Source organism: Thamnophis elegans, chromosome 12, assembly GCF_009769535.1.
Source record: "Thamnophis elegans isolate rThaEle1 chromosome 12, rThaEle1.pri, whole genome shotgun sequence".
NCBI classification, from domain to species: Eukaryota; Metazoa; Chordata; class Lepidosauria; order Squamata; family Colubridae; genus Thamnophis; species Thamnophis elegans.
Genome location: NC_045552.1, coordinates 56,641,593 through 56,669,265, shown reverse-complemented (window position 1 = coordinate 56,669,265; position 27,673 = coordinate 56,641,593). Strand labels below are relative to the sequence as shown.

The 27,673-nt window shown below is 45.2% G+C and overlaps 1 protein-coding gene across 1 annotated transcript; it reads right to left on the bottom strand.

Annotated features, from left to right (window-relative positions):
* Nucleotides 1–973: 973 nt before the first annotated feature.
* On the bottom strand, nucleotides 974–24,778 carry LOC116516154 (hypoxanthine-guanine phosphoribosyltransferase-like). The gene is given in 14 exon segments (XM_032228557.1): nucleotides 974–1,947; nucleotides 3,504–3,580; nucleotides 4,930–4,984; nucleotides 8,941–9,015; nucleotides 9,765–9,782; nucleotides 10,705–10,761; nucleotides 12,296–12,304; nucleotides 12,887–12,919; nucleotides 12,921–12,944; nucleotides 12,946–12,987; nucleotides 12,989–13,058; nucleotides 15,443–15,551; nucleotides 15,554–15,566; nucleotides 24,638–24,778. Coding segments are annotated over 14 exon segments (771 nt in total). The 3' UTR covers nucleotides 974–1,899.
* Nucleotides 24,779–27,673: the final 2,895 nt, after the last annotated feature.

Sequence of the window (27,673 nt, the reverse complement as noted above, 5' to 3'; positions counted from 1 at the left end):
GGGGGGGGATGGCAGAGGTTAGAGCAGGGGTCAGCAACCTTAAAAAGAGCCATAAGGGTCCTACCCAGAAGGCCCCCCCCCCCCCCGTTCAATTCTGGAGCCGGCCGGATGTCCGGTTCCCCCACCATAGAGTCTCCTCCTAGCGCGGCGTCCTTTTTCCTCCACCTGTCCTAACCGAAAGCCCTATCAGTTGTGGAGCCAAGCGGCGACAGCGAGCCACAGCAGAGGGCTGGAAGAGCCACAGGTTGCTGACCCCTGGGTTAGAGTGTCATGGATGCAATGAACATGAATTCGGGCAAACTCTGGGATATTGGAGGAGGGTCCTTTTTTTGGCAGGCTGCGGTCTATGGGGTTGTGAAGAGCGAGACACAACTTAGGGACTAACAACTATGAAGGAACACGAGAGCTCCTCGGTCTGAAAGGTGGGTTTCTACAGCAGGGGTGTTAAAACTCAGGCCCTTGGGCCGGATCCAGCCTGCGCGAGTCCTTAGGTTTGGCCCTTGGGCTGCCCTTAAAAAAAAAAAAAAGCGGAGGGCCAGCCCACTGTGCCTCTGCCAGCGAGGACCACGCACGGCCCTCTCGAGCTCCATTTTCGCTAGCAGGCCGCCACAGGCACCCATGATCAAACATGAAGCTCCATGAAATTGAGCTTGGCACCCCTGGTATAGAGGAATTGCCCCCTTCGACTTTGCCAGAAGCCAAGAGCGTTTCCCCAACAGCGCCTATCATTGCATGAATGCCCAAACGGGCCCGGATTCTTCCCTGAAATCATTGCCCTGGGATGGGGAAACTGAGGGCTAAATAAATAAATAAAATAAAATAAAGAGGGATTGCTTTAAATATACGGTGGAGCCGGCTCAGAACTGCCCGGGGAAGCATTTTTGAAGAAACAGCTTTTATTTTTTAAAGTACATCCACTTTGTGCACCTCAGAGGGGTCAGCATTACAATCATGTTTTGTTTTGTTTTGTTTCCCACTGACACGCAATACAAAGACGATGGGGGGTGGGATGCGAAAGGCAACGCAACTCAAAGAGGATGGAGGGAGAATGACACAAGCTTGTGTGGGGGAACTTGTGCGTTGCCGGCTGGGGTGGAAGCAGCTTTTCCTTTGATCGGCCTTTCGCCAAAGGACGCCAGCGGGCAACGGTGCCCTCAAATCCTGAACTTTTGTTGACGTCGTCGCGTCGCATTCCCCCACCCCCACCCCAGACCCAAATAGACTTATTTTCTTTTAACTCTGCAAGGGGCAACTAGAGCGACTCCGAGCAGCAGCGGAGCAGAAGAGCATCAATGCTCCTTTCCAAAACTATCCAAAGGTGCTCCGTGTGCCTCTTTCCCTCCACCCACCCCCCCTGGAGCAGCGACCCGGTTATCACTCCCCCCTCCCCCTTTCCCCAAAAATCTCAATTACATTTCATTACAATATAAAACTTAAATTACTTGTTTTTTTAAAAAATATTACTAATATAGATTTCCCATCTTAAAATGCCTTATACATTTACAGTACTTATAACTATTTCATGAACCAATGAGGTTTTTTTTTTAAAAGGGGCGAGCGGGTGGGAGAGAAAGAGTGGGGGAGGGGGATTTGTTTTTCTGAAGGGAGGGGCGAGGAGGAGGAGGAGGAGGAGATGCATAGTGCAAATTTTAAAAAAAGGGGGAAGCGGAAACTTCCTTTTGACTTCCCAAATGCAAATGAACAAGATGAGTTTCCCATGCTGTATATGTAATAAGTTATAGCAAGCAATTATGATGAGGGAAGGGGGGAGAGAGAGAGAGAGAAAGAGAAAGAGTGGGAATCACTCCACAATCCAAAGCTGGTGTTTGGACCGAAAGGCGGGGAGGGGCTGGAGGTCAGCTTCACGGTCTCGCTGCTGTTGGGTGAAACCAGCCGGGGTCACGCCTTGTATTTCTCTTTCCCCGTCTCGCTGATCACGCAGATGTGCTGAAAGACAAGGAGGAAGAGGCTTCCAAATTCATAATAGCAAATAGCACTTAAGACTTATATGCCGCTTCATAGGGCTTTCAGCCCTCTCTAAGCGGTTTACAAAGTCAGCCTCTTGCCCCTCCCAACAATCCGGGTCCTCATTTTACCCACCTCGGAAGGATGGCAGGTTGAGTCAACCTTGAGCCATTCAAGATCGAACTCCTAGCAGTGGGCAGAATTATTCTGCAATATTGCATTCTAACCACCGGGAGGGAGGGAGGGAGGGAGGGAAGGAAGGAAGGAAGGAAGGAAGGGCAATAACACTTAGAATTTCTGCCCAGAATCTTTGGAAGTGGTCACCCCAACTGTCAAAGACCAGCCTCTTTCAGCAAACGTCCTGCTGGCCAGGACTGCTGGGAATTGGGAGTTCAACAACTCATTTCCCCCCCCCCCCAGTGGAGCTCATTCCAGATGTGGTGAACTGCACCGGTCAGAAGACCATGCTGGGGATTCTGGTGGGTTGAAGCCAAACTTCTGGATTTGGAGTAGCACTTAAGACTTATATACCACTTTACACTGCTTTTACAGCCGTCTCTAAGCGGTTTGCAGAGCCAGCCTCTTGCCCCCAACAATCTGGGTCCTCATTTCGGAAGGCTTATGTCAATCTTGAGCCTGGTGAGATTCGAACTGCCAAATTGCAGGCAGCCGGCAGGGAGCAGAAGTCGCCTGCAGTACTGCACTCTCACCACCGTGGCTCAACAAGAAGATGGAGCTTTTGCTGATTCTCGCATTGAAAGCCAACGTTTGGGGCAAACACCCCCCACCCCCCGGGACACTACAGGGCTGCCATGTTCAAAATAAACTCCCTGCTGTTCCCTGTTTAGTAGGTGGCCCTCCATTTACAACCATACCATTTAGCGGCCTTGAAGTCACAACGGCACTGAAAGAAACAGTCCTCACACTTAACAACGGTTGTAGCATTCTTGCGGGTCACGCAATCAAAATCTGGGCCCTGGGCAAAACCAGTTTGTGTGGCTGCAGCATCCCACAGACACACGTAATCTCCAGTGCCACCTTCCCAGCCTGCTTCTGGCAAGCAAAACCAATGGGGGAAGCTGGGTTTGCTTAACGACTGTATGCTTCACTTAACAACTGTAATGATTTAACCATGGCTAAAAGGCCGTAAACGTGGCTGCCACTTGCTTAACCACCTCCTCGTTTACCGGAAGAAAACCGTAGTCCAAATTTTGCTTTTTAAGTCTGTATAGTCTTTGAATTCTGACAGTTTCTTTGGCAAGAAGTTGTCTCCTGTTTTTTTTTTACAAACTTTTGTCCGTTTGCTCCATACCAAACTGATGGGAATCAGGCTGGGAAAAGTGGCTTGAGGGCCCTGTGAGTTGCCACAGGACTCTGGACTTGTTTCCTCAAGAAAAAAAAATCCCTTCCAGCTGTTTCCTTTTGACCCCCCCCCCTCCTTCCCGTCGCTAAAAGAAGCAGAGTAAAGGCAGGCTTGAAAATTGTTTCTTTTTAAAAAAATAAAATAAAACCCAATATGATCTGCGTTAATAACTTACATTCAAATCTCTGAAGTATTCGTTATAATCTAGAGCGTATCCAACCACAAACTTGTCCGGCACTTCAAAACCAACAACTGAAAAAAGAACCACAATAAAGCAGAAAGTTAGTCCTAGGCAGGGCTTGGGACGGTGGTGGGTTTCAAAAATTGTTGGATCCTACTCTGTGGGTGTGGCCTCCTTTGTGGGAGTGGCTTGCCACCCATGTGACCGGATGGGAGTGGCTTGCTGCCCATGTGACCGGATGGGAGTAGCTTGCCGCCCATGTGACCGGATATGAAATTATGAATTAGTACTTAGGTCGGTCCAAGTAGCTATTCAGAAGTTAGTGGTTAGAAGCAATCGTAAAGCAAGATATGGAATTAAAACCAGAAATATTTTGTTGGCTGTTTGAAAGGGAGTATAATATATATTTAATTTTACACATGTTAGCAGCTGCTGGAATTGTGTTTGCACAACGGTGGAGAAACAGAGATATGTAAATGAATAAATATTACAATGTGCAGAGATAAATAAATTGACAATTAAAATCAAGAAGGCTTTGAATACTTTTTCACGTGGGATTGGTTTTAGCAATCGCCAACTAACGGAAACAGAAATTAGAAATCCAAAAGTATGAAAGAAAACACCAGTTATGTAAGGAAAGGTCCCTAAAATGTATAAGGAAATATTACTAGATCATTATTAATGCATAGATAACTGCGGGACATTACACACCCACCAGTGGTGGGTTTCAAAAAATGTTGGCACCTCTTCTGTAGGTGTGGCCTGCTTTCCGGGTCCACTGATGGAACCTCTTCTAACCGGTTCGGTAGATTTGACGAACCGGTTCTACCGAATAGGTGCGAACTGGCGGGAACCCACCTCTGGCTCGGGACAACCGTGTTAATAATACTAATAATATTAACGGGAGCGGTTCGTTAAGAGGGCTGCAGCACGGGCTCTATTTTAAAAATCAAACCAGGTCTGTTATAAGCCAGTAAGTTAAACAGGTGCATTTTTCCTAATGGCACCGGAAGTTCCATGGTGAGTAAAAAGAAGGGAGGAGGAAGTTGGAAGAGCTCCCCAAAATTAAGAGCGAATGCACACGCTGCAAAATCGGGCTTGACCCCAATGTTGTTAAACTGAAATCCTAAACGTGGTCACTAAGGAGCAAATCTCTCTTAAACAGAAGGGGGCTGAGCACTGGCTTACTACCCTGTTAGCTGGGCTTAGTTTTGCCCGCAAACACACAGCCAACAACTAGATTTTTCAAGGCGCAGAAAAGCTGTTATCGTAATCCAGCTCCAGCTCCTGCCACAGGCGCCTCTCTCTGCTGACCAGTTTCAGTCCACTGATTTCTGGTTTCAATGGCCGTTCCCTTAATACCCGGGGGGGGGGAGGGGGGGCTCTAAGATTACATGATGCTTACACAAGAGTCACTTACAATCAGGCCGGTATCCGACGCTTCGGGGTGTCCTTTTCACCAACAGGCTGTCAATAAAATAAAAAATAAGACTGTTGGTGGCACAATACTGGAAGAAGGAAGACTTGCCTACAAGTCAAGAATGGACAATGAAAGTTACAAACTTAGCCGAGATGGCTAAAATATCGGCATATCTTAAAGATCACTCAAATGAGAGATATAAACGAGACTGGAAAAAAATGGATTGACTATATACAAAACAAACACGGGACTAAGAAATTCCAGATAGCCTATGCTTAAGATCAGGAATGATTTAAACTGTTCAAAGTTAGTGTAGCAGGAAGAAGCTTAAGATCAATGTAGAGATGTTATTAACCCCCTTTTTTTAAATTTCCTTTTTCTCAATATATTTTAGACTGTGTTTGTTAAAAATCTATGCCGTGTATGGGCTCTGGGAAGTCGGGGGGTGGGGGGGAGGGAAGTGGGGTGTTGGGGGGGAGGGTGGGGGGGAGGGAGGGAAAAATAAAAGAAATAAAAAAAAATAGAGAAATAAAATAAAATAAAAAATAAAATAAGCCAAACCAAAGTCAACTCAAAGTAACAGGTAGGAGCAAAAAATTATAGGCAATGCATAACGTTGCCAAGGTTGGACCCCTCTGTGCTCTGCTTTACGTCCTGCCCTTCCTCACAGGTGCGGCGAAAAACAGAACAGCCCTTCGGACGAAATTCTCCGAGTTTTAGGTGTACGCAAAGGCTGTTTCTTGGCTCGGGCAAAGAATCGAAGGGCCACGGCTGCCTCCTTAAAGCAGGGCAGGTCGAGAAAGAGGAAACACTACCCCACTTCCTCCCCACATCGGCCTCTGCCTGTCTGCGAACTTGAGCGAGCCAGCTGAGTGGCCCACAAACACTGCCTTATTTCCCACAAGCCTCACAAGGAAGAGTGTGGCTGTGTGTGTGTGTGAGGGGGGTGGGGGGAGGTTATCTCTACTGTACAGAAGCCGGTTCAGTGACTGCTTGCCTGCTATCAATGCTGCAATGCTCGGTTGAAGGTCAGAGCATGACCAACACTCGAGAGAAGCTTGTTACGGGCAACCGAAACCGGCGGTGAGCAGCTTTCTCAACTGCGCCGTCTCTGGTTCGGATCAGCAGGTACAGGTTCCTTGCGAAGTGCAGAGGATCAAACCTCCTTAAAAGGCAGAGCAGCTCCGCTGGCTCGAAGGGGAAAGCCACAAGGCAACATATACATCTCTGGTAAGGCAGCCAGATTGGGAAATGGGCCCTCCTCGTGCATGGCCCATGCAGCTCCTAAACAAGGTTTCCTCCAATCACCCTTCGCCTGGGGAGAGAAAGCAGCTGGCATTCTTGGGGGCACCTTATTAATTTGGTACAAGAAACCCTAACACCATTGGACGACACCGCCAGGTCAGCAGAGTGAGGAAGATGCTTAGGGATGATTCACACCCTGGCTGGTGTCTCTCTTTCACTTTTATCACTGGGCAGAAGACACCGAGGTGCGGCCAGCTGGACAAACAGGTTTAAAAACAGCTTCTACCCGTGGGGTGTCAGACTCATAAACCCAGCCACAATCCCTGCACCTACATATGGAAACGCATGACTAGTTTCCTTCCCCGCCTCCCCAGTGGTGGGTTTCAAAAATTTTTCGAAGCTACCCTGTGGGTGTGGCCTCCTTTGTGGGAGTGGCTTGCCGGCCATGTGACCTGATGGGAGTGGCTTGCTGGCCATGTCTGGCGGGTTGATGAACTCCTTCCTCTCTCCTTCCTTCCTTCCTTTTGTCTCTCTGTCCCTTTTTTCTTTTTTTCTTTATTTCTTTCTTCCTTTCTCTCTCTCTCTCTCTCTCTGTGAGTCTGTGTGTGTGTGTGTCAGTGGTGGGCTTCAAAAATGTTTGGAACCTCTTCTGTAGGTGTGGCCTGCTTTCCAGATCCACTGGTGGAAACTCCTCTAACCAGTTCGGTAGATTTAACTGGTGCGAACTGGTAGGAACCCACCTCTGCACCTTCCAATTATTTGTATAAGTATTATTCTCTATGTCTATGGCGTTCTTGTATTTTTTGTTATGGATTGCACCAGTGGAGGCTAAACCAATTTCGCTGTACACATGATGTGCAATGACAATAAAGGCTATTATTATTATTATTATTATTATTATTATTATTATTATAGAATTGTATCACAGCGGCCAGTTGTTTCGTCAGATTTGGCATTGGTTACTAGTCGGGCCCCACCCAGGGGCCTAGGACGTCGTAACGTATTTTCTTAATATGCGTGCAGATCCAAGCAGTGCGGCTTTTTTGCATTTGACTGATGGTGATCTTGTCAATTTTAACTGTTTTAAATGTAATTCCAGTGCTTTTGGTATAGCACCCAGTGTGCCAATTACCACTGGAATACCACTGCTGGTTTGTGCCATAGTCGTTGAATTTCGATTTTTAAGTCCTGGTATCTTGCGATTTCTTCATGTTCCTTCTCGGCGACCCTGCTATCACCTGGTATTGCGATGTCTATGATTGTGACCTTATTCTTCTCAACCAGTGTGATGTCTGGTGTATTATGCGCCAGTATTTTGTCCGTTTGTATACGGAAATCCATAAGATCTTGACCATCTGATTTTCGGTGACTTTTTCAGGCTTATGTTCCCACCAGTTTGTTGCTGTTTTAATATTATAATTTTTGCACAAATTCCAGGGGATCATTTGTGCTACTGAATTGTGCCGCAATTTATAATCAGTCTGCGCGATTAATCAGTCTGCGCGATTATTATTATTATTATTATTATTTGGTTAATCTTTGGTGAGATTCACAGCCTTTGGGTAGCTCAACAGCTCGAGTTCTAACCAAGGACCTAGGAATTATTATCATCATCATTATCATTATTATTAGCCCCACTCATGATTCTGGGCCTTTCTCAAAATCACAGGCCTTCAGGAATGGCCACAGAAGTTACCGGTTCTCAGACTGTGGAGAAGGAAGCCCCTCCAAAGTGACTACCTAAGTCTTCGGTTCATCAGCCCGCCAGACAAACTGCTTTAGAAGCCAATGACAGCGAAGCCAACAGAGATGAAGGGAGGGTCCGGATACGGTACATAAAATGGTTATAATTTACCACAGCTCCTGGCGAGAGAATGTGGAGGCCGCAGGGATCGTAAATATAAAATATAGGTCTTTTGAGAGCTGCGTGTGATGGACACTGATATTCCCTCCCCCACCCCCAAATCTTTTGTCACTAAACTGTGGTTCACTAAAGCACGCCAACAAAGTGCATGTTGCTAGCTCAGATTTTTCGTAGTAAAAGTAAAGACCCCTGAGCAAAAAGTTACATTCTTTGCTCGGATGTGTTAGCTGTTCTGACCGAGGCTTCCCGAGAGCCTGAAGCAAACTCCTGGTCCCGTCAAAAAAACCCTTTTATTAACTGACTGTGAGTTCTGCTCATTCACTTCCAGCAAAGTCTTCTGAAGGAGGATTTATAGTCACAGACCTTATCTGGCTTGGAGAGCTGCCAGGACGATATCTGCAAAATATGGCCAGGAGACTCAGAGAGTCACGAACCAATGAAGCGAACTAATTGTCTCCTGCAAACTCCACTCCCCTTTCGTTCCTCTTTTATTTCCTCTGGGAGGGGCCATTCATCGCCACCTGTGGCCTTACTCCCCAGTCGACCCTGTTCTTTAGCTGTCTGGCAACTCTGTGCATGCGCACACTGGGAACAGGCTCCAGCTGTTCTTCTGCCTCACTGATGTCTGACTCCCGAAGGCAGCTGATAACTGGCATACGGCTCTGTCCCCCTCTCTGCCTCCGACACAGAGCCCCCGTCCGAGCCTTCCCCAGACTCCAGGACTGGCCCAGGTTCTTCACCCAACCTCCTCAATGTTCAAACCTGCTACCAGGTCCGCTGGTGGGCCATAACATTAGCTGAAAGTGGGATCACTGTTTGTTCTGCCCTGCCTGGGGAGGGGGTGGTGGTAGAGCTTTCAGAAGTGACACGGACGCAGGGAAGGGTAAGCTCTGACCTTGCTACTTGACCATCTTTGGATTGTACTGCTGGAGCAAGGACAGGAGAGTCTGCATGGTCTTCCCAGTGTCGATGATATCCTGAGGAGGAAACAAACGAAAGGATCACACACCAGCTTGTTCTGGAGGAAAATTACAGCAAATGATATCTAGTTCGGATGAGTGACTGGCCAGAATAAAATGAAATGCTGCATGGGGACACATTCCGCCTAGAAAAATAATAATAAAGAGAATATATCTACAAAGATATATGTCCTCCGGGATTGGGTGGCCTTTAAATCCATTAAATAATAATATAATAAAATAATAATAATAATACAAAGGAGATAGCTTCGGGGCTTAACATACATGATTAAAACTTGATCAAGTGTCTTTACTTGCATTTTACGAAGGCAAGTAAACTTGACGTGAATTATTAATGTGCATTTGGTCACCAAGTGAGTTAATCAATCAACGGGGATGAGGAATGGTGTCCCTCATCCCCAAGTTTCAAGTTTATTAGAATTTGTATGCCGCCCACTCCCATAGGGACTCTGGGCGGCTCACAACAGACAAGAAACATTTAATTTTAAAAAATAGGGATTAAAATAAAAATAAAATACAGTATTAAAATTCACGTCACCCATTCCATCTAAGCGGGGCTGGATATCAATCAACAGCCCCAGGCCTGCCGGAACAGCCAGGACTTGACGGCTTACGGAAGGCCGGGAAAGTAGTAAGGGTCCGAATCTCTGCAGGTAGGTCGTTCCACAGGGATCGTTCCCCAAAACATACATACAACGGGCCCCAAAACATGCTTAAAGGTAGTAACTGCCAACTGAAGTACTTACTTCTACAATCAAGACATTCTGAAAAAGAAGAGACAGAACGCCATCAGTGATTTTAGTTCAGTTTTTAACTCCGACTTCTATTTTTCATTTTTTAAAAACTAATTAACTACCACGTAATCATAGGTAAATGCCCCACCTATAAAACAGGCCAGGAGAAAATGGGTACAAATTGTACCGGGTGTTTAAAATACAAAAATTATTAAGAGCTCGTGAGTACATTCTTTGGGACTTTAAACAATTAAGTTCAAACGTAAACGTCGTAACCACAAAGCAGCAACAATTAAAACTAGGAAAGACAATGAATTAAACACCTTAGGAAGCACATCCTAAATGCTTTTAGTTAGCTAGCATTTCTGAAGTGGTTTAACTACTTTCTCATGGCCAAAAACTAACAAAATGTTTTTGAACACCACATCTAGAGACCGACGGTTTTTTAAATCAGGAACTCTACGGCTGAACTTAGGAAAGGGATCACTTGAAACATCTGGAAGCCTTTGGGAGAATCCGCTCGAATTAATAATGTCTGTTTCTTTTTGATCCCAGGATCTGGTGTTCAAACAACAGCGATGTGGGGCCAACATAGGAACCCCCTTACGTGGAAGAGTGCATGGATTTAATTTTTTCTGGTTTCATCTCCTTCCCTTCCCTAAAGGGACAAGAGCACCATTTCTGTGTCTATAAAAATGTGTACCCTGCATCCTCGCAATGGGGCAGAAAGGAGCCACATGATTAGCTAGCAAAGCTTTCTGACAAAGCCAGAATTGCAAGGGAAACTTGGCGACGTTTTTGAACGGACTATTTTTCTTTTTTAAATGAAATGCTTTCACACCTTTAATTGCATTTCATTTTAAGTACATTTTGCTGATGAACGAGGGACGGAGCATTGCACATCCCTGCTTTCCAGAAGCCTCCGTATCTGTGTTCTTCTTTTGGCACATACCTTCCCAGTCAAGGTTGATAAGTCATCCCCGCCAATTACTTTGATATCCCCGGTTGACTGTCATTCTAAGTTTAGTCGGGGAAAAAAGAAGACAAAAAAAAAGAAGAAGTAAAAGCTGTTATTAATACTACAGAAACCTCCGGGAAAGGAAAGAGAGAGAGAGAAAAAACTCCACCACAGCCCTTTTTGAAATTGGAAACTTTTAAAAACATTAGCAAGCCTGTGGCTTCGTCCCCCCTCATAGCAAAAGGAAAAGTCATGTTTTCCTTAGCTGTGATGCATCCTGCAAAACAAGGTTTTTTTTCCTCTTGCCTAATCTTGCAAGGCACGTAGAGTCCAAGGTAAAACCCCACTCCTTTAGATGGGTTTATGCAGTGGTGAAATCTAAAAAGGGTTCCTACTGGTTCTGTGGGTGTGGCTTGACGGTGGGGGGAGGGGGTAATGTGACTGGGTGGGCATGGCTATGCAGTTATGTGACTTTGGGGGAGGGTCAAAATACGGAAACTCACTTTAACACTGTCCTGCTGGAGCAGGGGGTTGGACTAGATGACCTCCAAGTCCCTTCCAGGCCTGGATTGCTGTGCTCTTTCAAGGTAATCCTCTGCAGCTGCATTTAATGCCAGGTTTGTGGTCCTCCTTTCCTCCCTCCTCTCTCTCTTTCCCTCCCTCCCTCCTCTCTCTCACTCACTCTCTCTTCCTCCCTCCCCCTCTCTCCTTTCTCTCCCTCCCTCCCTCCTCTCTCTCTCTCTTCCTCCCTCGACCTCTCTTTCTCCCTCCCTCCTCCTCTCTCTCTCTCTCTTCTCCCCTCTCTTTCCTCCCTCCCTCCCTCCTCTCTCTCTCTCTTCCTCCCTCCCCCCTCTCTCTTTCTCCCTCCCTCCTCTCTCTCTCTCTTTTTCTCTCTCTTCCTCCCTCCCCTTCTCTCTTTCTCCCTCCCTCCCCTCTCTCTCCTCCCACTCTCTTCCTCCCTCCCCCCTCTCCTCTTTCTCCCTCCCTCCCTCCTCTCTCTCTCTCTTCCTCCCTCCCCTCTCCCTTTCTTCACAGCACACCCCGCTCCCCATTTTTGGCCTAGCAGGCCTCAGGGAAGCCTCCTGGGAGCAAAAACTAAAATGCTAAAAAACGTTTAAAAGAAGTTCCGATCATCGGCGCAGCACAGCTGATGGTTGGAACATTTGTTTACCTTGTTAAGCATTTTTTTACTACCAGTTTGGGCGAACTGGCCCGAACCTGTAGGATTTTCACCCTGGGTTTTATGCCCCGGGGAAATGTGCTCACCCCCTGCTCAGAGAGAACACAGTCTTTATCCTTCTGTTGAGGTCGTTTCTCACCCCAACCAGAAATGCTCCCCCTGGTTTGCTTTGGGACCAGTGTTTCTCACCTTAGCAACTTGAAGTCCGGACATCTTCAAGTTGCCAAGGTTGAGAAACACTGCGTTTGGAGCAAAAACGGAACCCAATCACTGTTCCTGCATGATTGGACTTCATGGGTCACAGTAAGATTTGAAGGAGAGAGAAGGAGCCTACATTGTTTTCAAATTACTGCCTGTTTTCCCCCCGCCCCCATTTCAGAAAGGGTTTTGCCACCAAGGAAAGACCTGATTATTCTGTGTTTTATTTAATTGTTACTTTTTTTTAAATTTTTTCATGTGTTTCTTGTAAATGTGTTTTTATTTTCCATTTCATTTTCGTACAGTCACATATATACTGTGCAGAACCGGGGCCTATAACATTAAACAATAAACACAGCCATTCCTCTTGTCAATAATACCCCAAAAATAGAAAACCCAATGTATCTCTTCAACCCTCCATACACCCTTTCTTTTGCGCCCCTCCAACTTTCCATCTTCCCTCCATCATTCCCCTCTACCCTACTTCCCCTCCCCCTCTACCACACCTCTCTCCCGATACGCTCCCTCCCTTCCTTCTCACTCTCCCTCCAGTCCTCTCTCCCACCCTCTCTACCCCTCTTTCTTCTATCCCTCTACTCCTCCCTTCGGTGTATTTCTCCTATCTATTAATATATTCGGCTTGTCCTATTTAACACTGGAATGAAAGAGCAACAGTATACAAGTGCAATCACGTTACTGAAAGGCCTGATTATTCTAGGAGTATTCTTGCAGGCTCCGAATTCTAGCGGGCAATAAGACGCGAATTCAAAAAGCGCGTCTCCAACAGACCGGACTTACGCAGTAGCTCTTCAGGCGGATGAAGTCCACGGTCCATCGGAATGGACTTGTCGCTGTTTCCGATTCAGGGCTTTAATATAATCCAGCAAATCGGCAAAAAAATTTGTAGCCTCCTTTCAGGACGCAGAGAGCCACAATGTGGTGTCCCCCCATGGCTTTCATAATTTCCGGGCTAACCTCTCCGTCCTAAGGGGGAAAAAGAAAAGAAAAAAAGAAGAAGAAAATGAGATTTACTACGAGTACTCCTCCGCGGAGGACCACTCAAAATTTCCGTTGCTAACCGAAACAGTCGTTAAAGTGAGCCCTGCCCCATTTTACAACTTCTCTTGTACCGCTGCAGTTAAGTTAGCGACACGGTCCGTTAAGGGAATCTGATTTCCTCGTTGACTTTGGTCAGACGGATCGCCAGAGGGGGGGGGGAAATCACGTAACCCTGCGACCGTCGTAAATGTGAGCGCCTGAATTTTGATCACCCGACGACGGGGAGGCTCCAAACAGTCACGAATATGAAAACAGTCGTACGTGACTTTTCTCAGTGCTGTCGTAGCTTCAGGAGGTCATTAAATGGACTGTCGTGAATGCAGAGACGCTGGGTGTTCGCGCCCAGCTAAAATCCAGTGGTTTTCAACCCAGTTTTAGGAAACAAAGGTGGAAAGGAAACAAATACAGCTTTTTTAAAAAAAATAATAAATAACCTCCCATCTGATAGTGATATGACTGTTGACCTGTTTGCTCAATGACATCCTGCTTTCTCACTTGCCAGGTTAATCAAATCACGGGGGCTGCCAAAACAGCCGCAGAACTTCTAGGAGCTCGTGCCAAAGCAATCTCAGCCTCCAGAAAGCGACTGCACGACCTTCGGAAGGGATCGGGGAAGCGGGATTTGGGGAAAGGAAAGGGAAATCCAGTTCTGCAACGGCCCGATTACCAGGGGCAGAAGAGGGGGTGGGGGTGCGAGAGGGGCCTGTCCAGGAATTCAAAAGCAAAGCAGCGAAACGTTTTCGGGTTGGGAGAGCCATGCCTTCGAGGTATGCTAAAAAAGGGAACTACTGCAGCAAAGCCTGCTATGCATGTTACATTATACACCGACTTCATTTACATCCTACATTCGGGGTGGAGGGTTGTCAAACCTTGCCCACTTGTGGACTTCAACTCCCAGAATTCCCCAGCCAGCCGCACCTGGCTGGCTGGGGGAATTCTGGGAGTTGAAGTCTACGAGTCTTAATGTTTATATCTATATCTATATATCACATATCTTTACATCTGTCTCTATCTCTATCGTATTGTATGTATGTATGTATGTACGTACCTACCTACCCATCTATCTAGGCAGCCGGTGTCTACATTTCATTTCTCATTTATTTATAATTTATAATATTATTATTCATATCTATCTCTTTCTCTATCTCTCTATCTCTCTCTATCTATCTATCATCTATCTCTCTCTATCTATCTATCATCTATCTATCTCTATCTATCTATCTCATCTATCTATCTATCTATCTATCTATCTATCTATCTATCTATCTATCTATCTATCTGTCTATCTATCTATCTATCTATCTATCATCTATCTATACTATCTATCTATCTATCTATCTATCTATCTATCTATCTATCTATCTATCCATCCATCCATCCATCCATCCATCCATCCCTCCATCCATCCATCCATCCATCCATCCATCCATCTATCTATCTATCTCTATCTATCTATCTATCTATCTATCTCTATATAGCTATATCCATCATTCGATCCCACCTTTTAGTGAAGGGAATATTATTTATGAGAAGGAAAAATGATTAGGCAGCTGCGGGAGCTGTATTATATTTGTCCAGATTGCTAGGCATCTGCTTCGTAGGATAAAACCAAAGATTATTAATGCTGGGGACATTTTTAAAGGTCTAATGCTTGAAGCCATTGTGGCACAGAAGCTGATGAACGGCTGGCCTTTTTTTACGCAGATCTGGTAAAAATGTCACCAGCTGCGCCTAGCAAGCCCCATCTTCCTTTCAGGGGGGGCATCCTTGGCGGGTGGGGCACCCTGCTTTGTCCCTTGACTAAATTTATACACCGCTTTGGTTGCAGAGGAGTGAATCTTCATCAGGGGAAGTTCCTTAAAGCCAGCTCGTAAGGGCAAGTCTTTGACTTATAATAGTCCGCTAAGTGGCCCTTCAAAGTTAGAACGGCACCGTTGAAAAAAGTGACTTACGATCGTTTTCCACACTTACGACCATCCCCATGGTCACGTAATCAAAACCTGGGCGCTAAGCAACCGACTGGTATTCGTGACGGTCACAGCAACCCCTAAATTGGGGGGAGTCACGTGATCCTCGTTTTGCGACCTTCTGACAAGCAAAGTTAACGGGGAAGCCATTCAGTTAACGACGATGTCCCTCACTCAACAACTGCAGCGATTCACGGCAAAAAAAAAGGCCGTAAAATGGGGCAGAACTCTCTTAACAGCGGTCTCCGCTTAGCAACATGAATGCTGGCCTCCTTGGGGGTCGCAAGCCTGCTGCATCTTGCAGGGAAACCGGCATTTCAGGACAGACGCGGCAAGTCGGACCAACCTGTCCATGATGAGCCCGTGAGGAATGAAGACTTTGTCCAAATCATCCGCGTAATGTTTGGGGATGCAGAACAAATCCAGGTCGTAACCTGTTCGTCGTCTCCAATCTAAAAGGCGCGGAGGGGGAACAAAAACAGGGCGAGGTCAGAGATAACGGAGTCCTTCGGGATTGGGCGGCATATATTTTAACAATAAATAAAATAACAATAAATAAATGATGTCTCTGCAGAGAGCAGCCCACAGCAGAAGCCAGGGAGGGTCTCTGGGTTTTCTCCCTACCCGGCATCCGTGGCCTGGGGTGGGGGGAGTTGCATGCTTGGCATTTTTTTTTGGGGGGGGGGGAGACTAAAATCTCAGGATTGTGGCGTTTGCAACGTGCTCTACATGGGGCAGCCCTTGAAGAGCATTCGGAGACTTCAGCTTGTCCAGAATGCAGCCGCGCGAGCGATCGTGGGTGCACCTCGGTTCACCACGTTACACCTATCCTCCGCGAGCTGCACTGGCTGCCTATTGGTCTCCGGATACACTTCAAGGCGCTAGTCGTCACTTATAAAGCCCTTCATGGTATTGGACCTGGGTACTTGAGAACCGCCTGCTGCCAATCACTCCCTACACCGATTAGATCCCACAGACTAGGCCTCCTCCGAATTCCATCCGCCGGCCAGTGTCGACTGGCGACTACCCGGAGGAGAGCCTTCTCTGTGGCTGCTGCCTGACCCTCTGGAACGAACTCCCCGTGGAGATTCGAACCCTCACCACCCTCCAGGCCTTCCGCAAAGCCCTTAAAACCTGGCTGTTCCAACAGGCCTGGGGCTAAGAGCTGTTGCCCCCGTCTCGAATGGTATGACTGTTGTGTGTTTTTTAAATTATGTATTGTTATGTTTCGTCTTTTTATTTCCTGTCTGTACCCCCCTTCCCTGATTTGAATTGTGAGCCGCCCTGAGTCCCCTTCGGGGGAAAAGGGCAGCATATAAATGTAATAAAATCAAATCAAATCAATCAATCTTTTCAGAATGATTTGATTCCTTGAGACAAAGGAGCAATTCAGGTTTTCTTCATTTATGTGAAGGGCAAGTATCGTTTTTGAAAAATAAAGAATCCTGCTGGGAAAGAATGCAGGGGATGGTCAGCAAAGCAAGTTGAGAGCGGGGCAGGCCGCAATTTCTGACTTCATAAAAAGAAGCCACTGATGCAAAAGCAGCTTGGCACGCATGGAATTAAAACGCACGGCTGGCAAGGTTCCACAGACTAAAGTTTAACAACCGGCCGCCTTTCCACACTGCCACACCTTTGCTTCTCCACGGAACAATCCGGAAAAGAACATCCAGGTATTTTCTAGCCCTGCCACCCAAATCAGCTTCGAAAGCAGCCATTTCTGCACCGCCAGCCCGTTTTGACTTAAACCTGGAACTCAACACCCCGCAGGAAGAACGCACGGCTGGACAATATCATCGTTACAACCTGCGAGGAACTGCGTTTGCATTCGAAGCATATTTCAGAGTGCAGACAACATGTGGTTTGCAGAGTCCCCAAGGAAAGCTGCATCCCGCAAGAGAGAGGAGCATCGTGGTCTGTGATCCACCCTTATTGAACGAGACAAGGGAGTTTGCAAAGATTCCATCTTGGAGATTCCAGTGTGTGAAGATCTTTTGCAAAGAAGCCAGGGCCTATTCAAAACCTTTCAGCAAATGTTAAATATTTGTAACATTCCAAGCCGTGATTTAGTGCAGAGGCGTTTGGGAACTTTGGGGAACTTTTAAGACTTGTGGGCTTCAACTCCCAGAATTCCCCAGCCAACTTTAAGACTTGTGGATGTTGAACTCCCTGAATTCCCCAGCCAACTTTAAGACTTGTGGACTTCAACTCCCAGAATTCCCCAGCAACTTTAAGACTTGTGGACTTCAACTCCCAGAATTCCCCAGCTAACTTTAAGACTTGTGGACTTCAACTCCCAGAATTCCCCAGCAACTTTAAGACTTGTGGACTTCAACTCCCAGAATTCCCCAGCAACTTTAAGACTTGTGGACTTCAACTCCCAGAATTCCCCAGCCACTTTACTTGCGGACTTCAACTCCCAGAATTCCCCAGCTAACTTTAAGACTTGTGGACTTCAACTCCCAGAATTCCCCAGCTAACTTTAAGACTTGTGGATTCAACTCCCAGAATTCCCCAGCCAACTTTAAGACTTGTGGACTTCAACTCCCAGAATTCCCCAGCCAACTTTAAGACTTGTGGACTTCAACTCCCAGAATTCCCCAGCTAACTTTAAGACTTGTGGACTTCAACTCCCAGAATTCCCCAGCTAACTTTAAGACTTGTGGACTTCAACTCCCAGAATTCCCCAGCCAACTTTAAGACTTGTGGACTTCAACTCCCAGAATTCCCCAACTAACTTTAAGACTTGTGGATTCAACTCCCAGAATTCCACAGCAAAATTTAAGACTTGTGGACTTCAATTCCCAGAATTCCCAGCCAGCTGGCCGGGGAATTCTGGGAGTTGAAATCCACAAGTCTTAAAGTTTCCAAGATTGGATGCCCCTGATTTAGTGTATCCAACAGTACTGGACAAAATGGAATTCTAACATATTAAAACCCAAGACATTTGGATGCCATTAAAAAAAAAAACTTTTACTTTTAAACCAAAGCAAGCAGAGTTCCGCTATCATTTGAGCTCCTCTGGGATTAGGCGGCCTATAAATCGATTTAATATATATAACAACCCCGGTATGCCCCAATTATGGGAGGAAGCTAACTGCTTCCATTATCTGTCCATCGGCTCGTCACAAGAGACCATCACGACAGAAACTCAATATTTTTACTGTTGCCTTTGATACATTTGTGCACAAATACAAAACCACACACACACACAAATATATATTATATCAGTTTATGCAAAACATAAGCTGGAAGAGCTCCCTATATCAACGATGAGGCTAACACACCTGTTTTCCTATCCAATATTCTATGTGCCGATGTGTTACCCGAGCACCAATGCATAACTAGAGAAGGAACTCCTTGCAGTCAACATTTTCTGGAGAAATGCTCTGCAGATGCAAACATCCAGCTAGGCTGCAGGAGCAAATCAGTAATTTGAGCAAGAAAGAAATAAAGCTGGAGCATTTCCTCCCTTTGGTGACTGCAAGGCAGGCTCAGGCAGATTGGCTAAAAAGCATGTCTGAACCCAGAAAAGTTCAAAAAAACATTCTAGAAACTGCCACGATGCTTAAGCAGTAAAATTCCGATTACTCTGGGGGTTTTTTTTTTGAACCCTTACAGCACATCTTCTTTCGTTATTAGTTATCTTTCAAGATCAATTGGTTGTCATTTACACAACCATGTATCTTATCTTCGGTTAAACAAAAAAGGAGCATGAAAGCAATAAACTAATAAACCAGGTTGGAAGTTTACAGAGTTCTACTTGTGGTGTTTTGATAGGGGAGAGATTCTCCCCTTCCACCCCGAAGGTCAAAGTTCTAGGTCACGTCTGCAGATTTAACGGAATGGAAAAATCAGATATATATATCACACAGGAACATCATCTCCCCTCTCCTCTCATCATGAAAGCAGAGAATGAGGGGAAGAGAGGGGACAGGAGAGAGGGAAGAAGGGTTCCACCACAAATGCGCGCACAACAAAAGCGCGCCTGACTAAACCGCGGTGACTAAAGCCACCGACAAAACCGCGCGACGAATGAGCGACTAATTAGCCCTAAAGCGCGCCGACAAAACCGTGCCGACAGAAGCGCGCTATAACGGAACCCTGAACCTAACCCTAAACCTAAACCTAACCCTAAACCTAACCCTAAACCTAACCCTAAACCTTACCGTAAACCTTACCTTAAATTAAATCGCGCTTCTGTCGGCGCGCTGTCAGCGCGCTTTTGACATCGCGGTTTTAGCGCCGCGGTGTTGTCGGCGCGCTTATTTGTTTGCGCTTTTGTCGGGTCACGGGAAGAAGAGGTGAGGAATAGAGTAGAGAGAGAGGAGTGGAAAGAGGAGAAGAGAGGGAGGGGAAGTAGAGAAGAGAGGGATGGAAGAAGGAAGGAAGGAGGTAGGGAGGAGGAGAGAGGAGGTAGTGCCTTTGTGGAATAGGGTATAATATGGTGTAAGGAAAGCAGAAGAGCAAATGAGAGTTATTGTGGGTAGTTGGCGAGAGGAATTGATAGAATATTGGAGAATACATAATAGCGTTTGTTATAATGATGTACTTGTTGCTACTTACTGTATTTTTCAGAGTGAAGATGCACCTTTTCCCCCACTAAAAGAGGGTGAAAATTTGGGTGCGTCTTATACCCTGAATATAGCTCCACCCAACCCTTTGGCCTCTGCCTCCCAGCAATTTACCTCTTTGCAGCAAATGGGGGCTTTAATAGCCCATAGCAATCCCTGCAGCCTGTAACAGCTGATGATCGGGGAGAAAGTGAAAGTGAAACTTGCTGCTTGCTGGCAAATTGCTAGGAAACAGATTTTTGTTTTCTTGTGCTAATCAGGCTGTTTGCTGCAAGGAGGTAAATCGGTAACTATAAATGCCTACTGAATGTTCAATTATTAGACTATTTTTTTAAAGGCTGCTTATTATTATTCTAGACAACTTAACAAAATGAGGAAGCTTTTTAAAATAAATGCTTGATCTGAAGAGGCCCCCAGCTATTGTTTTTAAAAGTGCTATTCTTTTAAATAGCAGAGAGTACCGTATACTTCCAGAAAGCACATCAATTTTAACAGCATCTGTACAAGTGCAGTTTGAAATATAACACGACAAACAGTGTATATTCTCTGTGCTGTTTGTTGCAAGGAGGCAAATTGCTAGGAGGTAGAGGCCAAAGGGCTATATTCAGGGTATAAGACGCACCCATATTTTCACCCTCTTTTAGTGAGGGAAAAGGTGCATCTTATACTCCGAAAAATACAGTAAATATCCACAAGTACATCATTACATCTTAACAAACGCTATTATGTATTCTCCCTTGTTTTCCTCCCCAAAATCTAGGCACGTCTTATACTCTGAAAAATACGGTAGGTGAAAATAGAAATTGAAAAAAAGCTTTTCAAAAAAAAATAATAAAATAAAAGCAGAGAGTCTGGTTACGATAAATGTCTTCTCCTAACTAACCATTAACTTACTTGCACAAAAGACACAGGATGACTTTTAAAAAAAAAACAACCCTCCACGTTGTTATAGCTGATATTTTTCTCTCCTTATCAATTCTGTTCGAGCAGCGCCAATACTTCCCGTAAGAGTATCTCCCCCACCCGCCAGTTTAAAAAAAAAAAGAAGAATAAATCAAACAGAACTTCGGAGAGGAAGACCCGGCTGACCGATGAGGAAGCACCAAGGTCCAAGATCTCACAGAGCTCCTGTATTTTCACAAAAAAAAAAAAAGTTGCTGCCTTATTGGGGGGTGGGTGGGTGTGATGACCAAGGGGGTCCTCCAGTCTGCCTTTCCTAACTCCTGAAGGTTCAGCTTCCTCACCCAAGCCCCCCCCCAGGCCCTTTTCCAGGAAGGATGGAAAGGGTTTCCCCCGCAAAGCAGAGCCAGGTATCTTCTCTTAAGCCCGGAGCAGGAAATTGCTCATCTCAGCACGTGTCTGATGAATGGAGGCAGTAGAGGCTGCCCCTGCCTATTTGCCAGGGAGGATCCCATCCACCAGGCACACGCCAGCCAGCCAGCGGCTTTCCAGGATTCCGGGCAAGCGGATCTTGGGATCTTTTGTGCAGGAATCTCTCTCTGCCTCTTTAAAGCATCGCTCGTGCTGCCAGGCATGCAAAAAAAAACTTTTCGAATTTCCCTTTGCTCTCGGACAAGGGTGGGTGGGATGGGGAGGACGGCCTAGCTGGGCATCTGGGTGGCACCCACCCACCACCCTCCGGCGGTTGAGGCCTTTAAAAGGACACGGCCGACAGAGGGTGGTGGTGGTGGTGGTGATTGGAAAGACTTCTCTTGGCTCCAGGCTAGGGGGAAAAAAAACCTTCCTAACAAGGTCTCTGGGGTGGGGAAGAGCCCACCTGCCCTCCCTCCCTGGCTGCTTCCTCCTGCAGCTGGCAAAGTGGGGAGGGGGGAGAACCAAAGAAAGCCCCTCCTGGCTGTTTGGGGGGGGGGGGAGAGGTCTGATAAGGTCCCCTCTGTGCCCTGTCTGCCCTGAAGAAACCCCCCAGCCCTGCTGCGGGTCTCCTTCTCCCCCCCCCAAGGGGTTTCTCTGCCCCCCCCCAACAAGGGATGCCCTCCCCCCCCACTGGCAGGGTCTGCCAGGGCACAGAGGTCACTTTGCAGGCCTCCCCCAAAATAGATGGCCCTCTCCTGCTTTCTGCTGACCATCCCGCCCCCCCCCGCCCCTCCCCAGGCCAAGAGGGTGGGCAGGGTCTTTGGGGAGAGGGTGGGGGGCAAAAGCAGCAATGAATGGAAGCCCCCTGGGTGGAGTTGATCCAGAGGCGCTCTGGACATGCCCAAGACCTTCGCCAGGGGCTTCGGCCTCCTCCCTCCCGGCTAAAAGGCCTCCCCACCCCGCCAGGCGTGGAGGGTGTGTTTATCTTACTCTCTTCCCCCCCCCCCACCACCACTACCACCACGAACAGAAACCCCCCCCCGCTTCTTCCGCGCGCCCGGTTGCCAGGCAACGCTGCCAGGACGCCCCCCTCCCTCCCTCTCTCTCTCTCCCCCCCCCCCCCAGCTCCTCACCACGATGCAACGGCCTCCGCTGTTTCCGGCCATGGCGGCAAGGAAGGCGGCCGCCGCGCTGCTCCGCCCCGCAAGCAGCCGATGCCGCCGCTGCTTCTGCTCCTCGCCGCGGGGAGGGGTGGGGAGCGGCGGGGGAGGGGGGGCGGAGGGAGGCGCGCGCCACGCCACGCCCCCCCCCAGTGGGCGGAGCGTGGGAGGAGGGGAAAGGGTGGGGTCGGGGGGCGCGCGGACGCCCCTGGCGGGAAACATCTCCCCCCCCCTGCCTCTCCTTTCCCCCCCCCCCGCCCGGGGGGTCGGTTGGGCGCGAGGAAAGAGCGGCGGTTCCCGCCCAAAGGTGCTTTTACCTCAGATGAGCCGCTCGGACTGAGTCGCCCCGGGTGGCTAAATAAATAAATGTATTATAAATGAGAAATGAAATGAGAAATGAAACAAATATAGACACCGGCTGCCTAGATAATGATAGATTAGATAGATAGATAGATAGATAGATAGATAGATAGATAGATAGATAGATAGATAGATAGATAGATAGATCGATCAAATTATAAAGTATAAATAAAATGAGAAATGAAATGAGAAATGAAACAAAATATAGACACCGGCTGCCTAGATAATGATAGATAGATTAGATAGATTAGATAGATAGATAGATAGATAAATAGATAGATAAATAGATAGATAGATAGATAGATCAAATTATAAAGTATAAATAAAATGAGAAATGAAATGTGACACCGGCTGCCTAGATAATGAGATAGATAGATAGATAGATAGATAGATAGATAGATAGATAGATAAAATTATTATAAAGTATAAATAAAATGAGAAATGAAATATAGACACTGGCTGGATAGATATAAGAAATAAAAAATAAATACGATTCTAAATTATAAATAGAATGAGAAATGAAAAAAAAACCAAGACACCAGCTGCCTAGATAATGATAGATAGATAGATAGATAGTAGATAGATAGATAGATAGATAGATAGATAGATATCAAATTATTATAAAGTAAAATAAAATGAGAAATGAAATGTAGACACCGGCTGCCTAGATATGATAGATAGATAGATAGATAGATAGATAGATAGATAGATAAGATAGATATCAAATTATAAATTATAAATAAATGAGAAATGAAATGTAGACACCGGCTGGATAGATATAATAAAAATAAATCGATTCTAAATTACAAATAAAATGAGAAATGAAAAAAAAAACCAAGACACCGCTGCCTAGATAATGATAGATAGATAGATAGATAATAGATAGATAGATAGATAGATAGATAGATAGATATGAATTATTTGAATTATAAATAAAATGAGAATGAAACAAAACATAGACACCGGCTGCGTAGATAATCATAGACAGATCAGATTATTATAAATTATAAATAAAATGAGAAATGAAATGAAATATAGACCGGCTGGGTAGATATAAATAATAAAAAATAAATATGATTATTATAAATATAAATAAAATGAGAAATGAAACAAAACATAGACACCAGCTGCCTAGATAGATAGATAGATAGATAGATAGATAGATAGATAGATAGATAGATAGATAGATAGATAGATAGATAGATAAACATAAATTGATAGATAGAGGCCAGGTAGGTTGGTAGGTAGGTAGGTAGGTAGATATAATCAGTATTATAAAATAACAAAAATGAGAAATGAAATGAAATAGACGCCGGCTGGATAGATATAAATAATAAAAAATAAGATTATTCTAAATTATACATAAAATGAGAATGAAACAAAACATAGACACTGGCTGTCTAGATAGATAGATAGATAGATAGATAGATAGATAGATAGATAGATAGATAGATAGATAGATGATAGCTAGCTAACTAGACAGACAGACAGACAGACAGATATACAGTATTCTGCAAAAGTTTAGGCAGGTGTGAAAAAATGCTGTAAACAAAGAATGCTTCAGAAATATAATAATGATTGTTTATTTTGTCAAAATGCAAAGTGAGCGAACAAAACAAAAATCTAAATCAATCAATATTTGGTGTCACTACCTTTTGCCTTCAAGCCAGCATCCCTTCTCATAGTACTCTTGCACAAAGTCAGGGATTTGTAGGATTATAGTCAGGTGTATGATCAACCATTAATACCAAAAAGGTGCTAATGATCATCAATGTCACACGTAGTTGAAACCCAGTCATGAACTGACACAGAAACAGCTGGGTAGGAGGCGTAAAACTGGGGGAGGAACAGCCAAACTCTGCTACCAAGGTGAGGTTGTGAAAGACAGTTTGATGTCATGGCAAGATCGAGCACAGCAACAAGACCACAAGGTTAGTTATACTGCATCAACAAGATCTCCCCCAGACAAAGATTTCAACGCAGACGGGGGTTTCAAGATGTGCTGTTGAAGCTCTTTTGAAGAAGCACAAAGAATGGGCAACGTTGAGGATGTAGACGCCGTGGTCGGCCAAGGAAACTTAGTGCAGCAGATGAAAGACACATCAAGCTTATTACCCTTCGAAATCGGAAGATGTCCAGCAGTGCCATCGGCTCAGAACTGGCAGAAACCAGTGGGACCCAGGTACACCCATCTACTGTCCGGAGAAGTCTGGCCAGAAGTGGGTCTTCATGGAAAGAGTTGCAGCCAAAAGCCATACCTCCGACGTGGGAACAAGGCCAAGCGACTAAAGGATGCACAAAACATAGGAAACTGGGGTGCAGAAAATTGCAGCAGGTGCTCTGGACCGATGAGTCAAAAATGTGGAATATTTGGCTGTAGCAGAAGCAGTGTGTTCGTCGAAGGGCTGGAGAGCGGTACAATAATGAGCGTTTGCAGGCAACAGTGAAGCACGGTGGAGCTTCCTTGAATGTTTGGGGCTGCGTTTCTGCAATGGAGTTGGAGATTTGGTCAGGAATTAATGGTGTTCTCAATGCTGAGAAATACAGGCGGATACCTTATCCATCATGCAGTACCATCAGGGAGGCGTATGATTGGCCCCAAATTTATTCTGCAGCAAGACAACGACCCCAAGCATACAGCCAAAAGTCATTAAGAACTATCTTCAGCGTCAAGAAGTACTGGAAGTGATGGCATGGCCCCCCACAGAGCCCTGATCTCAACATCACCGAGTGTGTCTGGGATTACATGAAGAGACAGAAGGATGTGAGAAAGCCTACATCCACAGGAGATCTGTGGTTAGTTCTCCAAGGTGTTTGGAACAACCTACCAGCCGAGTTCTTTCAAAAACTGTGTGCAAGTGTACCTAGAAGAATTGCTGCTGTTTTGAAGGCAAAGGGTTGTGTCACCAAATACTTATTTGATTAGATTTCTCTTTTGTTCATTCACTGCATTTTGTTCATTTATGAACATAACGTTTAACACTTCCATTTTTTAAAAGCATTGTTTATAAGCATTTTTTTCACACCTGCCTAAAACTTTTGCACAGTACTGTAGATAGATGATATATATGAATAATAAAAAATAATACGATTATAAATTATAAATAGAATGAGAAATGTAGATATCAGCTGACTAGATGTCTCTGGGCCGACTCTTTCCCTAAACCTGGTTACGCTGAATCCGTGTTTAAGTAAAAAATGTCCCTTAACAATAATGAAATATAGGCAGCCCACTCTTCCCTTTTCATATAGGCTGGTATGTTTAATTCTGCCCCGTGGTTTTGAAGGTTTGAAATGCTTTCAGGGTTTTTTTTTTTTTTTAAAGGATGATTGGAAAAATGTGCCTTTGAGGATAGGGATTTAGTTTTATTTGAATCCCTTACAAATAACTCAAGGCAGCGGACATATTTAAACATACCTTCCTCTTCCTATTTTTCTAACAACCCAGTGAGGTGGGCTGAGGGGGGGACGGGCATAGGTCACCCAGATGGCTTTAGCTTTCATGGCTAAGGCAGGACTTGAACTCATGGCCCCGTTTTCTAGCCTGGTGCCTTAACCACCAGGCCATCCTGGCTAGGTTGCTGTCTCTTCCCCTTTGCCAGTCTCAGGGTCCCGACTAGGTAGCCCTGCTGGAAGATTTCAGAGCTGTTAAGAATTAAAAATCCATTTCATCTATATATTAGTTAGTTCCAGCAAGGTAGACTATGGTCTAGGTGAATAGAGGGCTATGCAATTGGTAGACCGAAGGGTCAAGCACAAAAAAAAAATACTTCCAAAGATAGGACTTTTTTCAAAAAATATTTGTGTTCTTCTGAATGGCGGATGCCTGGGCATAGTGTCATTTTTTTTATTTAACAAAAAAAGGTGTTCAATTGCCCTTCTTTATGACAGACCATTTGACCTGTTCTTGTACTGCCTTTTGCTTTATTCATGCAGAAACCGTTGGTACGACTTGCGCGTGTGTTGCTATGGTTCTCTTGGCGTGTGCTAATTTGCACCCACTTGGAAAACACCTGTGGGCTGCCAAACCCATTGATCGGGGACTCTGTCCTTTGTTCAGCAGGTAAGACAAGGAGGTCTTGTTAAATATTATCTGTGTTTCTGTTTCCAATGGGTTGCATTGGTATTCAAGGGCCGTTAAGTCAACAGGAGATGAATCCTACCATCCTTCTAAGTTTAAATTTGCAGAGTTTGCTTGCCCTGAGATTGCTAAACAAATGACTGCGGGGCCTAAAGAGGCAGACTTCTACCTCTCTTTGCAGCCGTCCATGGACGAATATGGTATTATATTTACCCAAAGTTCTCTTCCAGATGCCTACCTTAAATAAAGTGGTGATATCCTTCAAATTACTCATTGATACTTGCATCATTGTTATCAGATGTGCTAGATCATTACTCTTTTATTTCCTAATATATTTTGGCAACTATCTGTTCTAGGTCTTATCTTCATTGTTTATCTGCTCTCTCTTTGTTCTCTGCCTGTATAAATTGCTTTTGGAGATGTAATAAACTTGTAGTTATCATTGCTTCTGTACCTTCTAAAGAATAAAAATGACAGCTTCTATACAGTATGGAATAGAACATATCTGTGTTTCAAGAGCAAACCTTGTTCTAATGTGGCTGATAATTCAAAGAAATAAGGAATTGTTTGGAGCATGATGACACATATATTTTCAAAAGATCATTGTTTTTCCAGCAGAATGAAGGCAAGTCAGACTTTGTCTGAAACCCCAAAAAGCCACTTTTCTTTATATGACTGCATTTAAAATAAAACCTGATTAGTTCTAATCCAGTTTTTAAAAAAAAATGCAACAAAGCAGAACTAAAGAGCTTTTTAAGGCATAGCCAAGAATTACAGGTATTTCTGAAACAAGTACAACACTATCATTTGGTCAGAAATAAATCTTGCCATGTTTAGGATGCGTATTTCAAGTGAGCACAAGATTACACTACATGGGTTATGAGCAGGAACTACCTCACATACTTCTTCATCTGTTGCCCTCTTGAGATCAATTTTAGACAATAACTTTTAGAAGCAGGGACAATTTTTTTATGCTCCTAAGGAATATACACACACACTGATAACACTATACAAATGAATATTTACAATAGTATTGAAGACTTGGTGGGAAATAATAGTCTGTGGAGTGG